The sequence below is a fragment of the Myotis myotis genome, unplaced genomic scaffold (genome assembly GCF_014108235.1).
Source record: "Myotis myotis isolate mMyoMyo1 unplaced genomic scaffold, mMyoMyo1.p scaffold_m19_p_10, whole genome shotgun sequence".
Classification (NCBI taxonomy): Eukaryota; Metazoa; Chordata; class Mammalia; order Chiroptera; family Vespertilionidae; genus Myotis; species Myotis myotis.
In genome coordinates, this window is record NW_023416314.1 from 6,177,360 (window position 1) to 6,192,691 (window position 15,332).

Below are 15,332 nucleotides of genomic sequence, written 5' to 3' on the forward strand. Positions count from 1 at the left end.
AATGAGCCAAAGCCCAGAAATAGAATCCTGAGCTTGATGTTATTTTGAGAGAAATCATGGGGCTAAGGTTGTTGGCATAACTATATTTCAGGTTGATGGGAAATTATAATTTCACAAATTGTGTTTGATGATGATAGAATGTGCAGCTGCAAAAGCTCCCTCTCTCTCTCATATATTCAACTCAGTAAGTCTGTTTTTGTGTGTGTTTTTTGTTGTTGTTGGAATATACTGACAGCCAAATTCATGCTGGGAGGGGAAAAAAGCTATTGAAAGCTTCCAGCTCATAACTAACCTTCTATCAAATACTTTTTTGGGGAGTTACAGGTTTGGAGAGAAGATGACTTTTATCCTTCAGAACCTGTTTTTGTTCCAGTACCAGAGGCCAGTGAAGAAGATGGTGGGGTTATTCTTTCTGTAGTGATCACCCCCAACCAGGTAAATGTATTTCCCTGTCACCAATCAGAAAGAAAAGTAATTCTGGGCCTTTTGAGGGCTATATGAGGGGCTGTCGATAGTGTATTTTTATTCCAGTGTGGCACCTTCTCTTTTCTTCCCGTCCTTACCATTTATGTACCCTTTTATGATAATCCATACTTTTTATTGGTTTAAATTTCTATTTGTAGAACTATGGTAATTTATATTCGCATAGGAATGCAGTTACAAACTACTTTCAGACATATTACTTTATTTACCCATTAAAACAACTTTGTGGGATACCATTTACACATGTGGCATTTGTAACTTAAGAAAGCTGAGAGAGATTTGTATCAGATCTCATCGTAGTAAAGCCAGTATGTAACCCCAGTCTTCTGACTTCCAGTCTAATATTCATACCATCTGTGCTGCCAGTTTCAATTGAGTGACCCTAAAGTCTAGTGTGGTGAAGCCCGGATCTGGTGTCTCAATCATGTCTAACCTCTCCTCTGGGGCAATCTTGTGGCAAGCAGGCTCCCCTTGAATACCAGTTCTGATGAATCCATAGAGGCTTCCTGGGAGGTAGAACTCTAACCCTTTCAAAGGTCTTGGTGAGGAATGTTCTCTGATCAGTGAGTCAGGCCTGCTGTGGTTTAGGAGGGGTTAGTCCTAATACCATGTACTTGCCACTCCAGTATTCATACCAGGCAAGTCTCAGTCTGCCTTGCAGTGATATGTTTGGTCAGCTCCCAAGTAACACAAGATGGAGGGAGGCAATTCTAATTTGGAAGAAAGAAGTTCTGTGAAACAGGTAAAATGATCCTTAAACAATCACCTATGAAGGTGATTGATATAAACAATGTAATTTTTCCACTCTAGGTATGAGCTTCCCATTCACTCCAGTTCAGCAATTCAGCAAACATTTAGTGACTGGGCAGGCAAGGTGCTCTTCTAGGTACTGAGGGTGGCTATGAGATGAATAATACATGATCTCCCTCTTAGGAATTTTATAGCCTAGTGGAGGAGAGAGATATATTTTTAATAGAAAAAAAGGAATTTTTAATATTGTTTCTTTTCTAGAATAAAAGCAACTTTCTCCTAGTCTTGGATGCCAAGAACTTTGAAGAACTGGGCCGAGCAGAGGTGCCTGTGCAAATGCCTTATGGGTTTCATGGCACCTTTATAGCCACCTGATGGAAGAACCACGAGGTCTGGGGACCAGGTTTAAAATGAATGTGCTCTGTACAAAAGAGAGACCGAAAAGGGCACCTTACTTTCCAAACCATAGACATCTGGTTTCTAAATTTCTATTTAAAAAAAGCATTTAAGAAATAATTATGGTTTTATATTTTCTTAGGACTCTTCCTTGAAAACACTGAGCAAGTGTTGATAACACTTTTTGAAGAGTTTTACATTTGTATTTACTTGATATATCTTCCTCTCGGCAACGAAAATGCATGAAAGGAAAACTAGAAGTGGGTCATTACCACCACCAGATAGGTAGGTGACAGAGACCCTCACACTTGGCAGAAGAAATCTGAATACTCATAGGTAGTGGAATATGAATATAAATCTGAAAAGCACCGGGTTTTTCTATCACGGCCTGCCTGTTACCACTGGCCCCAGGTGCTCAAGCAGACAGGAAGCCAGCGGTGTCACCCTGATGGCTTCCTTTAGACTGGCTGCTTCTCTGCAGTCCACAGCAGATGCCACTGCAGTTGGACCACCCGTGACCACCTCCCACCCTGCTCCTAGTTTGGCCTTGCCAGGGTGTTGTTTTGAAGTGTTACAGGATTCCACGGCAGGAGGAATGGGGGAAGCTGAGAGAGGAAAATTAGGACAAGGCCAAACATTGTGAGTAATTTGCAACTGGCCTGCAAATAACAAACCGGTATTTTCCCCAGGACACTCTGGGAGCAAACAGTTAAAGACCTCCCTGCTGAGAGAATGCAGAAAGGGAGAGGGAAAGGGAAAGGAAAAAATGGCACTTTTACTCCCGAAGCAAAGCCAGCAGTCTCAGGGCTCAGCAAGAGAGACTTGCCAGGATCCTGGGAAGACCACAACAGGAAAACCTTGAGACTTAACCTATACCAAGATACTCAGCAAAAGAATCTTCTGAAACCTACAGACGGGAGGAGGGTATATTACTCCTTGAACTTGCTCCAGACACTCGCTTTTCCCGATTAGCTGGGAAAGCCCATCTGTGCTCCAAGCCGGATGAGATAGAGTTGCTTGCTTTGCTTTGCTTTTTCAATAAAGGTGCATGCTTTAATCACTTTAATAAACTGGCTTTTCACAATGCAGTCAAGATCTCTCCTATAAACTCATTTACATGAGAAGACAAGGATCGAGGTTAGGGACAGCCCTCTCCCACTAGCTCAGGGGGCTGTCCTGTCTGATAACACCTTTCTGGTGTCAGTGAGAGGTGCCTATAACAGGACATTACTAAAATCAGGCATTTATTCTAACCTCCAGGTGTCTAGTTCTTCAGAGATTAATGAAAAACCATTAGTTCTTCATTTATTTGGGCAACAGGTTGTACTAGAGACCATGTAATTTCCACATTTCTAAACCCCACCAGTTTTCACTAATAGCCCAAATTGGCCTAGGTTTGGCACTTAAGCCACACTCTTGCCAACACCCTCAAAATCCCTTTCCCTTCAGTTATACTTCTTCTCTCTGCTGAATTCCAGTCCTGGGCCAGCTCAACCTTCCATGCTCCCTCTGCCTGTTGAGCATCACTGGACTAGACCCCCAAACATGTCTTTTGGGAGCAATTGTGAATTCATGATTAGGCTCACTGCACAGTCCTGGACCAACATAGTCAGTTTCTTCTTAATTTTCTTTCTTTTTTATAAATCCTCACCCAAGGATATTGTTATTGATTTTAGAGGGAGGGGGTGGGGGGAGAGGGAGGGAAGAGATGATAGATAGATAGATAGATAGATAGATAGAGAGAGAGAGAGAGAGAGAGAGAGAGAGAGAGAGAGAGAACAATCGATGTGTGAGAGAACATTGATTGGTCGCCTTCCGAATGTGCCCTGACCAGGGATCGAACCCACAACCTTTCAGTATATGGATAATGCTCCAACCAACTGAGCCACATGGCAGGGCTGAGTTTTCTTTAAGAGTTATTGTAAACACCACAAACCCTACCTCTTTAGTTCCATACATACAGATGCCACATGTGAGAGTTTACAAAGTAAAAGTTCTAAGTTTTGTGTTTGTATTAGTGAGATACAGAACAACAGTAGCAGGCGCACAATGGCAAGAAGAAACCTAAGCAGAACAGATATATCAGATGTGGGAGCTTAGAGGCTGAGGTAACTGTAAGAACATAAATCTCCTGATACTTCTCCAGACAGGACATGGAGGTTTGATCTTCTCTGGATCTGAAGGCTGAAGGAGCCACTAGTTGACATCCAGGAAATATACAGGTGTGATCATATCTTTCCTCTGTTTATAAACCTTTACTCCGTCCTACTACACAGGGAGGGAAGTTTAAACATATAAATGTTAGTAGCGTAATCATAAGATTTTGACGCATGGACGCCTGGATTCTGGCTTGGCCCTGCCATCTATGAGGTTCTTGAAGAAGAGGACAGAAAGGGGTCAGTGATGTTTTGTAATCTACGTACACATGTCTGGTAATCCAGTGCAGAAAGTTTCGGTAAGACCGAGTGAGCATCTGACTAATGTTGAAAGCCTAGGCAGGGCCTCTTCCTCTCCCTAAGCCCAACTCATCACTGGCCAGTGTCCAGAGACTCAAGGAAAGGGCTGTGTGATCCACAAGTGAGGGGAAAAGGAAGTAGTGTCCACCCTCGTGACCTTCTCTCAACTAATCATATCTGTAAAGACCTATTTCCAAATAAAGTTATATTGTGAGGTACTGGGGATTAGGACTTCAACCCATTAATTTGGGGGATACAATAACTGGATCACTGAGGGTGAATTTTGTGAGTACCCTTATATTGAACTAGAGGCCCGATGCATGAAATTCATGCAAGGGGCTCAGCCCTTGCAGCCCTGGCTGGCCCTGGCTTGTCTGGAAGGTCATCCGGACAGTTGTTCTGCTGTTCAGTTTAATTAGCATATTAGCTCTTTATTATATAGGATTAGCTTTAATAAAAAAATTTTAGAGCAAGAATTCAAATTCAATGACATACTTTACTAAAGCAAATAGATAAAATGATTTCCCAGAAATGTCTTACCTTTTATTAGATTCTTCAAACTATTTTTGGAATAAGTGTCTGTGTTAAACACTGTCTGTTTGAGTATCACTGATACATAGTCAGTGTCTGGGAAATATTGTTTGTATTATATGTGATCTTGGTTAAGTACTTAACTATTCTGGGCCTGTGTTTTCTTACCTGTCAAGTGGGAGGACTGAACTAGATAATCTATAAAAAAAAAAAAATCTCTGAAGCTTATAATTCTTTGAAGTTTTTTTTCTTTGCAGCACAAGGGGGAGATGAGAAACATTTTTGGAAAAATGTGTGAAGAATGTTTGGTACATAGCATGTTAATAATTTAATGCAGAACCAACAATATATAGCTGGAGACCTGAGGCACTTGAGAGAAGTCACCATTGGGGCTTATATAGCAGCCACACCCATGATTTTATCTGTCTTTCCCAGGGCGGAGGGGGGGGGGGGGGGCGGGGGGGGAGGGGGGAATGCCTCCTAGTAGATATTCAATAACTATTTGAGGAAAGCATGAATGCAAGCAAGACCTGGTACGGTACTGGGCATGTAAGTTGTTTGCATGAGGAAACGAGAGGTGATGCCTTCGACATAGAATCGCTGGTGTGGGTGCTCATGGGTGCGTGTACTCGCACGGTGCCAGCCCAGGGTGACACACGGTTTCACAGTCCAAAGGTAGTCTACTCTCCGAAAGCCGCGTGGTCTTGCACGTGCCCTCGAATTCCTGCCTCCTTTACCATAGGAGACGGGCCCTGCGGTAAACCAGACACTGGAAGTTTCTATTGTAATCCAGGGCATGTAGAAGCGACTGGGAGGGGCGGCTCAAAGAAGTCCCTTCGGGGCCCGAAGTGTGCCCAGACTGACCCTGACTGCGTGGCATGGCCTCAGGCTGAGCAGACATAAAAATCGGCATTGAACCCATTCATTTGACCAGTGCTAGGCATGCCCAGCTACCTGAATTCCGGCTATCCCGAGATCCAATCAGCAAGGGACAGTGCTGCAGCCTCCAGGCCGGCAGAGGGAGCCCAGCCCCAGGGTGCAGCGCAGAAACTTCCGGGCGCAGCGCGCATGCGCAGCCCTGGCGGGAGGCTCCGCCCACCCCAGCCACCGTCACCAAGGGAGGTGCCCGGCGCGGAACTGCCAGGCGATGAGCGAGGCGGCTCCCCGTCAGCGCCGCTGGGCGCGAGTATCCCGTCTCGTCTCCTTCAGCGCCACCCACCGGCTCCACTGGTGGGTTGTGCCCCCAGCGCGGGTGGTGGGGCGGGCCCGGCGCGGGGCGCGGGGCGCGGGGCGCGGGTGTGCGCTCGGAGGTGGGGGCGGCGCGCCCGCTCCTCCCTTGGGAGTCAGGCCCTTTCGGCGACACCGTTAGGAGCCTAGTCCAGAGACCGGGCTCCGGAGGAGGCGGTGCACGTGGTGGGCAGTGGAGCCGACTGCGAGGGAGAAGGCGCTGGCTCCTGACCTCGTGATCTCGAGCGGGGCGGTAACGGCCAGAGGGGCTCACCTCGCCCGGATCACACCGTGCCCCGCGCGTAGTATACGCTCTATAGGTGTCAGCTACCGTAACTCATCTAAATACAGCGCGTGTTATCCTCTCGGCACCTAAGAGAAAATGAACCAGGATGTTCACTTTCCTAAGGCAGCTCTGAGAGCAAGCAGCACAGTTGCAATTCGATCCCACAGTTTGATGGCACTAGAGTTGGTTTTTTTAATTGATTTCAGAGAGGAAGGGAGAGGGTGAGAGAGAGAGAGAAACATCAGTGATGAGAGAGAATCATCCATCGGCTGCCTCCTGCAGGCCTCCTACTGGGGATCCAGCCCACAACCCGGGCACGTGCCCCCACCAGGCGTGGAACCAGGATCGGGCCCACAGGTTGGCGCCTAAGACTGAGCCAGGCCTGCGGGGCTAAAGTTGATTTTAAGAGTTTTGTCCCTCATGAGCAAGCCCCACTCTGAGCACCCACTCCCCCATCTGTGAAATGAGGCTAATTTCTACCTAGCAAGGTCCAAACGTCGTTTACTGGAGAGGTATCTTGCGTGCTTGTCAGGCCTTGTGCCAGGTAACGGTGCAGCCCTGAGCAGTGCGCACCCGTCCCTGCCTTCTGGGTGGAGTGTGCCATCTGGTCACTACTGTGGAAGGTACAGTGAGATAATTGTGCAAAAGCTTTGTGAACTGTAGCATTTTAAGCGTAAGAAGTGCAGGAGCAGGAGAAGGTGGGGGAACTAATAAAGAGGGTCTCAACCAGAAAGGGATGTATAATGGAAAGCTTGAACATATGAGGGTAGTAAGGACTCATTAAAGATGCAATGACTGGACAGGTATAGGCATACAACTCCATTAAGCAAGGTGCTCTCTGCCTGGAGCAACAGTTGAGTATTGTAAAGTGTCCCCTGATTTGAATGCCCCTCAATGGACTGGTGAAGTTATCAGAGGAGGCATGATAAAGCATGATTGTTATAGAAGAGACTAATAGGTCATGTAATTATTTTTCAGGATTAATGAGAATTTATTTTTTAAAAATTTTTATTGATTTCAGAGAGAGGAAGGGAGCGGGAGAGAGAGATAGAAACATCAATTATGAGAGAGAATCATTGATTGGCTGCCTCCTGAATGCCCCCACTGGGGATCGAACCCCCAACCTGGACATATGCCTTGACGGGAATCGAACCCGGGACCCTTCAGTCTGCAGGCCGACGCTCTATCCACTGAGCCAAACCACCTAGGGCAGCAATGAGAATTTAAAATATATTTTATTTATTTTTCTTTACAGAGAGGAAGGGAGAGGGATAGAGAGTTAGAAACATCAATGAAAGAGAAACATTCATCAGTTGCCTCCTGCACACCCCCTACTGGGAATGTGTCCTCAACCAAGGTACATGCCCTTGACCAGAATCGAACCTGGGACCCTTCAGTCCGCAGGCTGACACTCTATCCACTGAGCCAAACCGGTCAGGGCAAGCAATGAGAATTTAAACCACTTGACGACAGGCATCTTTTATCATTCAGCTGTGTCTAATACGTAGTAGGTACTCAGTAAATGTTGAGAAATGGAAGGGCCTTGAGCAGATCAGGTTTTGGAGTCTTGCTGTGGAACAAGGGGGTTGAATTTGCTTATGCTAATTTGTATGGTGTGATAGTCTAATTGGGGGGCATACAGTGGTTCCTGACATAAAGCTGAATAATGAAACCCAGTTGATTTATGATTCTCCATTTGATGAGCTAAAGTATTAATAAATTGTGAAGCTTATATTGACTTTTGTTTTTCCTGGTCAGCAAATCTCTGAGTAATGAAGAAAACTTGAAACTGTTTGGAAAATGCAACAATCCAAATGGTCATGGGCACAATTACAAAGGTGAGAGGAAAACTGATGAAATTTTAGCCCTTTCAATAAGAGTGGAAAAATCTTTAGCAGATACAATCTTAACGAGTAAAAAAAACTTACAGGAAGAGCAGTAGTGCTTTGAGACGTGAATGAGAAGTTAAGTGGAAGTTCAGAATGAAAAGAGCTGTTGCCTTGGTGGGATGTATTTAGCTTTTACCTTGCAGTTAATCGTCTGCTATGATAGATAGTCCAATGAATGGTTTAAATACATTTTTTTTGGCTTTAGTGCACATATTGAGATTTTTTGGGCACGTTTCATTCTAATTAGGTGTTGCTGAGGCTAATGTTAAAATTAGATTGTACATTTGAATAAGTAATGACTGACAAAAGGGGGATGTTGGTTGGGAGTATGCTATACCTCTCATTCTTAGTTTGTTCATTTATCATATAATATCACATGGTGTTTGTATGGAGCTGAAAAAAATATAAAAGTTCTTAATTTGTAAAGTATTCTATTATCATGATTTTTCAAGTGCTTCATACAAGCACTTGTTAATTTATAAAGCATTACTGCAAACTGTATACATTCATCTAAGTAAAGGGATAAGAGTTTTAGTTAGTAGTTTTGCTTGCTTAGAAAGGTACTGCCCAAAAGGTACTGGCAGGTGTGCAGCCGGACTTCTTCCTGTGCATTTCCTACTTTTACAGGTAGCGATTGGGCAGCACCTTGATCCTTTCTCGTGGAGATTTCTAACTAGTGCCATCAGCATCATCAGCAGAATTTACACCTTCTTGGCTTTGGCTGAGCTCTTCTGCTTAGCTAAAGCTCCTACTAAGCTCTTCTGTCTTGGTTGACTCTTGCTTTGGTTGATAAACAACCTTAACTAAGAGGACAGATATTTTTGGGGGAAATAGAAATATAGCTTTGTGGGGGCAGAGATCTAATAATTTATGTTGCTAACTTGTGCTTGGATGTTAATCTGTTGAAAGTCATGTTGGTCTTTTGGTATTTTTTTTTCTTTCCCGTAGTTGTGGTGACAGTACATGGAGAGGTATGTGCTGAATATATCTGTGTGGATCCTCTTTCTGCCAATGTGACAGATTCAGTGTGAAAAATTCTGTTCAAATCATTATTGCTTCACTGTTGTTCTTTGTGTCTGGTGAGCTGCTGCCATTCCAGGCCTTTCCTCTCCCTAAGTGTCACCTTTAATGTGCTGTATGTGGGCAGGTAGAAGAGCAATACAATGAAAGGATGCCGGGAGCACTTGGTGTTCCCATGCCAAGACTGATGATTGTGCTGGGGTTGAAGGCATATGTGGGCACAATTTCTGCACGTTGTACAGCCTTTAATAATTTACCAGAGGTTTAAATCTGAAGAGCATGTTATAGTAATATTCTTCTCTATTTATTCTCTAGATCGATCCTGTTACAGGCATGGTTATGAATTTGACTGACCTCAAAGGGTATATGGAGGTAATGGCATGTTTGGTGCTTATTATGTGCTGTCCCCTAAGTAACTCCCATCAGTTACTTGCGTTTCACTTTCCCAACCAAGTAACTCCAGAGTTCCATGATGGGGTGAGTGGAATTGGGTGTGGGAGTAGGGGAGTAGTTGGAAGAACTGCTTTCATGTTCTTCTAATGGTGTTCAGGTGACTTAATGGATATTAGTCACCATTGTATTACAGTGATGGAGATAAATGTAGCGTGCTCATCTTGTGTTCCTTGCTGCCATTCCTGATTTCCTACATTTAACAATTTCTACTGTTCTTTCAAGATACAGATTTCTTTTTGAAGTTTTCTTTTTTTCCTCTGAATTTTCCTTATGCCTTTGATCATATATTTTAACAATTATAATTCTTGACATTGATAAGGGAAACCATGTTAATATATAAGCATTAGGAAGAAATGCATTTATGTTTTATATTTTTTCTTCTAATGGCTCAAGATCATTTTTAAATTACTCCTTATAGCAGAAATTTAGGACTCTTAATGTAATATGAGTTTTAGTCTGCCTTGTAAAATGTAGTACTCTCTGAATCTTTCTCCTAGTGACACTGTGGGTGAGACTCTATGGAGTAGTATTTTTGGTAACTTTTTGGACAGAATGCAAGAATGTTAAACCAAATTCTGGATCACAGTGGCTGTTATGAGAAAACTCCAGTGAATCCTCTACTTATTGGTTTCTTAACCTCTTTGCACTCAGTAAGGAGGATAAACAGTCATTATGGAGAGCTTATGTTATTTCATAATTTTAAACTTTCTGAAATGGCTTTGTAAGACAGATAAAGTATACAATAAAAGTATCAAGTTAGTGGCTGAATGATAAGTTTTAGAGGAAAAGGTGGAACACTTTGGAATCTGAGTCATAAATGGAATTGATATTTTTCCTCTCTTTTGTCTGTAGGAGGCAATCATGAAACCCCTTGATCATAAGAATCTGGATTTAGATGTACCATACTTTGCAGATGTTGTAAGGTGAGTGTGATTATCTTACCTAATCCTATATAATAAAGAAGTGATATGCAAATTGACTGTCATGCCCTCGCACAAGATGGCCACCACAAGATGGTTGGCAGGGAAGGGCAGTTAGGGGCGACCAGGCTGGCAGGGGAGGGCAGTTGGGGTGACCAGGCCTGCAGGGGAGGGCAGTTAGGGGTGACTGGGCCTGCAGAGGAGGGCAGTTGGGGCGACCAGGTCTGTAGGGCATGGCAGTTAGGGGAAGCCAGGCCAGCAGGGGAGGGTAGTTAGGGGTGATCAGGCCAGCAGGGGAGGGCAGTTAAGGGGGGACCACGCCTGCAGGGGAGGGCAGTTAGGGGCAACCAGGCTGGCAGGGAAGGGAGGGCAGTTGGGGGGGACCAGTAAGGGGCGACTGGGCCGGCAGGGGAGGGCAGTTAGGGGGGACCGGGCCTGCAGGGGAGGGCATTTGGGGGAGACCGGGCCAGCAGGGGAGTAGTTAGGTGTCAATTAGGCTGGCAGGGGAGTGGTTAGGGGGCAATCAGGCTGGCAGGCAAAAGTGGTTAGGGGCAATCAGGCAGGTAGGCAGGCGAGCGGTTGGGAGCCAGCAGTCCCGGATTGTGAGAGGGATGTCCGACTGCCGGTTTAGGCCCGATCCCATAAGGATCGGGCCTAAACCGGCAGTCGGACTTCCCCTGAGGGGTCAGATTGGAGAGGGTGCAGGTTGGGCTGAGGAACAACCCTCCCCCCTAGTGCACGAATTTTGTGTACCAGGCCTCTAGTATAGAGAATAAGAAAGAAGAATGTTAACATTTTATTTGATTGCTGTGTGATTTCTAAAGTTTTTGTTTAATGACACCTTTTAAAAATAGAATTTCTGTTCTCTGTAAATATTAAACATGAAATTTTATTTATTTGTCTTTTGATCTTCTCTCCTTTTCTCTACAGCACAACAGAAAATGTAGCTGTGTATATCTGGGATAACCTCCAGAAATTTCTTCCTATGGGAATTCTTTATAAAGTGAAAGTATATGAAACTGATAATAATATTGTAGTCTATAAAGGAGAATAGCCCTCAGGGGTTAATACTATAGAAATACTCAGTTTCTATCCATATTTGAAAAATATCTTTAGCCTCTTGGACTATTAAGATGCCATCACATAATTACTGTACCTCTACATTGTTCTGGAGTGCCTGATTCATTGTAATCATTATAAGACTTGTATTAAGTTCACATCTATTTTAAAACCAAATTTGTAATGTATCATGAGTATCATTTAGAGAGCCTGTTTTGTATAGATTAAAAATCACTTCACTGCAATTGTTACTTTACTTTTTTGACTTTCACCACCCTGGATTCCTTGTGGGCAAAGTCTTTATTCTAAGCAGAGTACCTAGTGATTTTTGTTGATTAAGTCAATGGCATATTGATGGAAACTTAAAATTTATAGTGCCTTAGACATGATGAATACTTAGTGAATATTTTTAGAATTGAATAACATGAAAGTTTTGAGGCTTCAATTCTAGTCCCAGTGTTGTTACTGTTCATTTGTGCCACTTCTATCTCAGAGCCTCAGAGATGACTGTTTGGACCAGAGGCTATCGGAAGGTGCTTCTGCCTGTTCTCAGAGTTTATATCTCCATGATTTTAAATACCAAATGAGTATATATTAATTTAGAGAAGGAAGAAGATTGTTATGGGATTGTGTGGGGGCCCTGACCAGAGTACACTGGAGGTTAAAGGCCCTCTTGCCATACGCATGCGTGCAGGCACTGACACGGCAGCATTTCTATGTTAAAGGCCCCCCTACGCATGTGCCAGGGCAGTGACTCAGCAGTAGCACTATACATACTGCGCAAGCACATCCTTATATGACCTGCTCATGTTAAGGTAGCACGGACGTCACTAATTGGCACGAGGCCTCTTTTGTTTGAGCATATATCTAAGGTAAAGAACTTCCCAGACAAGAAAAAGCTAAAGGAGTCCATCATCCCCAAATCAGCATTAAATGAAATGTTAAAGGGTCTTCTTTTAGAAGAAGATAAAAAATATGAACAATAAAATATAAATACATAGCTATCAACAATTGAATCTAAATACAAGATAAATAGAAAACAACAAAACAAAACAAGATAAGCAGAACAGAAACATTCATAGATACAGAGAACATGTTGATGGTTGCTAGATGGGAGGGTGGTTAGGGAAATGGGAGAAAAGGTGAAGGGGTTAAGAAGTACAAATGGGTTGTTACAGAATAGTCATGGGGATGTAAAGTGCAGAATAGGGAATATAGTAAATAATTATGTTTGGTGTCAGGTGGGTGCAAGATTTCTTGGGATGATCACTTAAGTTATGTAATGTCTAATCACTGGCGCATACACTCAAAGCAATATTGTAGGTCAACTGTAATTGAAAATAAAAATGATAAAATGTTATAAATAAATAAGTGTAAAAAATAAAAAAAGGGCTAGTTTTGTCTGTTACTTTTCAGAGTTTTAGTTGCTCTCAGGTAGAGCAACAGATGGGCAGTGGGGTGTCGCGTGGGCATCTCAAGCTTAACATTTCCAAAGTCAAGTTCTGAATTCTCCTTTAAAATTTATTTTCCCATCAGTCTTCCCTGAAAATGATACTACCATCCATTTATTTTTTTTCAAGCCAGAAACCTGGGAATGGTCTTGATTCCTACCTCTTACTTCTGATCTATCAGTTCTGCAGGCCTTACCTTTAAAATATATAATTATCTTTACGTTTTCAATGCCACCATCCAGTCCAACCGCCATACTTTCTTGCCTGGGTTACTGACATGGCCTCTTCCCTGGTCTGCTTCACTTTGGTTCTCCTCCACACTCCTGTCACCACCTCTCCTCCCTCTATCATGTTACTCCTTGAAAGCTTCCGCTAGCCTGCTGTAATTTAATATGACATGTCGGAATTTTGCTCTTGTCATGCTCCCCTGCCTGGAATGCTGTCCCTATCCCCTGCCCCATCCTTTTCATAAAACCTATTTTTCTTCAGATCTCAGCCTAAATTTCACCCTCTTGATCACCCAGTATATGTAGACGTCCTCTGTTATTTTCTATTATAATACCTCCATACTCCCCTACCTTGCAGTCTTAAAATGTATATGTTTTCTTTGTCTTATTTATTTGCTTATTAGTTTATTGTCCCAACCCCAAGGATGTCAATGTCATGAGGGCCAGAGCCCTGTCTGCCTTATTCACTCTGGTTGCGCCAGGACCTAGACCAGTGCTTGCTACATAGCAGGTGTGAGTAATTAGTTATTGAATGAGTGACAGTGCCTGCCATCGCCAAAGAACTGGCTGAACCCGGTTTGGTAAAAATTTTGAGATTTAACACCACACATTTTAAACATACTTCAGAAAGGGTTATTCTTTATGTGTGTCAGCTTAGAGGACAGCCACCACAACATGGAGTAAATCCCCTGAGCATTTCTCCAAACCGGTGTATCTAGCTAACTTTACCTTCCTGGAAATTTTCCATTTCCATTTTTGGGTAAGATTTGGTTTAGTCCCCAACTACTAATTTAAGTAAAGATGAACTGGAATTCAGAATCAAGGATCTTTCAGTGAACTCCTGCCCCCCAAACTACACTATCATTTGTTAGCAGCCCAGACTCAGGACTCGGGCTCACTGACGGCTCACTGACAAGGTACTCCCTGTATAACAGGATAACAGTAGTTCATAATTACTATTCTGGCTTGTGGGGAGTAGATTTGACGCAGGCAGAGAGGGCTCAGCTGGTCTTGCAGAGAATGCTTTTTGTCATGCCACCTGTTTGGCCTCTGAGAACAGGGTCCACGTAGAACTGGCAGATTTGTGGCAATACTGAGGCAACATGTGTTTTTCAGCAAACAAGGGCCAAATTTGTTGCTGTACTAATCCTCAATAATTCCCAAAGCACTAGGGGGAAAGCCAAGGCTCCATTCCTGAGGGGAGAACTGTATATAGAAGAGGAAAAAAAATGCACCCTAACCAGATTGTGGGGTATAACATTCCACCCACATTTGAGACTGTGTTGATGTCTGTGCAATTAACTAACTTCTGTTTTTTCGGCATTTATTGGCTTGTGAATGAATATCATGCTAGCGACTACATGTCTGGTGTCTTAGTCACCATGTTCTTAAGGCAGGAGTTAGCTCTGGTTCACCAATCAGCAATCTGGGCTTGTATTGTTCAGAGTCACTCAGTAAGTGGAAGAGCTGGGATTTGAACCTATGTCTGTTTGGCTTAAAAAGAAAACCATGTTCACCAATTAAAATAATGATTTCAAAAATTTCCCAAGCTCTTTAAATGTGCTTTGTCTTCATATTTAGTTATTTTAGCCAATGGCTTTTTGAGTTTGTTGGATTCAAGCAGCTGGTCTAAAATTATTGTTAAATATATGTATGCATAGACAAACATGCAGATGTTTTGGCATATGTTAAATTATTTCCCGCATATCAGGTATATATATTTAACTTCATTCTACCTATTTATATGGATGTAACTTACATAAAAGCAGGGTAGGGGCAGTCCATATGTCCTAGAATCCTAGATTCACTGCTGAGCCCATTCAAAGACATACATACAGTCCAGCAATCAGAAGTAAAATAATTCTAATTTTCACTTTCCTGATTCAACTATTTTGTAGAATAATTTAAGACTTTTATCCATTATTTAGATTCTCTAGGAAAAGAGAGCATAGGAGCTGACACTAAAGGCTAGAGTACCTTCTACTTAGAAGCTTGAAGGGTAGAGGGGAAGGCAGGGCTGGAGGGAGATTGTGAAAAGCCAGACATCAGCCATTTATAACAGTTAAAATGCGTAATTTCAGTCCTTGTTATAGACACCATTTTATTTGCACATATTTATATTATTATAATACTTAGCTTTCTTGCTCGGCTGGTGTGGCTCAGTGGTTGAGCATTGATCCATGA

General features: G+C 43.1%; 2 protein-coding genes across 3 annotated transcripts in view; both read left to right on the plus strand.

Moving 5' to 3' along the window:
* Positions 1–2,717, plus strand: part of BCO2 (beta-carotene oxygenase 2) — a 52,516-nt gene extending 49,799 nt beyond the window's left edge. For both annotated transcript variants that reach the window (XM_036324380.1, XM_036324382.1), the window contains exons 10-11: positions 325–435; positions 1,495–2,717. In XM_036324380.1, the coding sequence (XP_036180273.1) occupies positions 325–435; positions 1,495–1,608 (225 nt within the window). In that variant the 3' untranslated portion in view covers positions 1,609–2,717. The remainder of the gene's footprint in view (positions 1–324; positions 436–1,494) is intronic.
* A 2,971-nt stretch (positions 2,718–5,688) lies between these two features.
* On the plus strand, positions 5,689–11,715 carry PTS (6-pyruvoyltetrahydropterin synthase). Its single transcript, XM_036324377.1, has 6 exons — positions 5,689–5,846; positions 7,888–7,967; positions 8,967–8,989; positions 9,354–9,410; positions 10,344–10,414; positions 11,342–11,715. Exons 1-6 carry the CDS (start codon positions 5,764–5,766, stop codon positions 11,463–11,465), a joined length of 438 nt encoding a protein of 145 aa, XP_036180270.1. The 5' UTR covers positions 5,689–5,763; the 3' UTR covers positions 11,466–11,715.
* The last annotated feature ends 3,617 nt before the right edge of the window (positions 11,716–15,332 follow it).

Coding starts and splice junctions, on each gene's coding strand:
- PTS (XM_036324377.1), top strand. CDS start 5,764: ATGAGCGAGGCGGCTCCCCGTCAGCGCCGCTGGGCGCGAGTATCCCGT. Junction 5,847..7,887: donor GCCACCCACCGGCTCCACTG/GTGGGTTGTGCC, acceptor TTTCCTGGTCAG/CAAATCTCTGAGTAATGAAG. Junction 8,990..9,353: donor TGGTGACAGTACATGGAGAG/GTATGTGCTGAA, acceptor TTTATTCTCTAG/ATCGATCCTGTTACAGGCAT.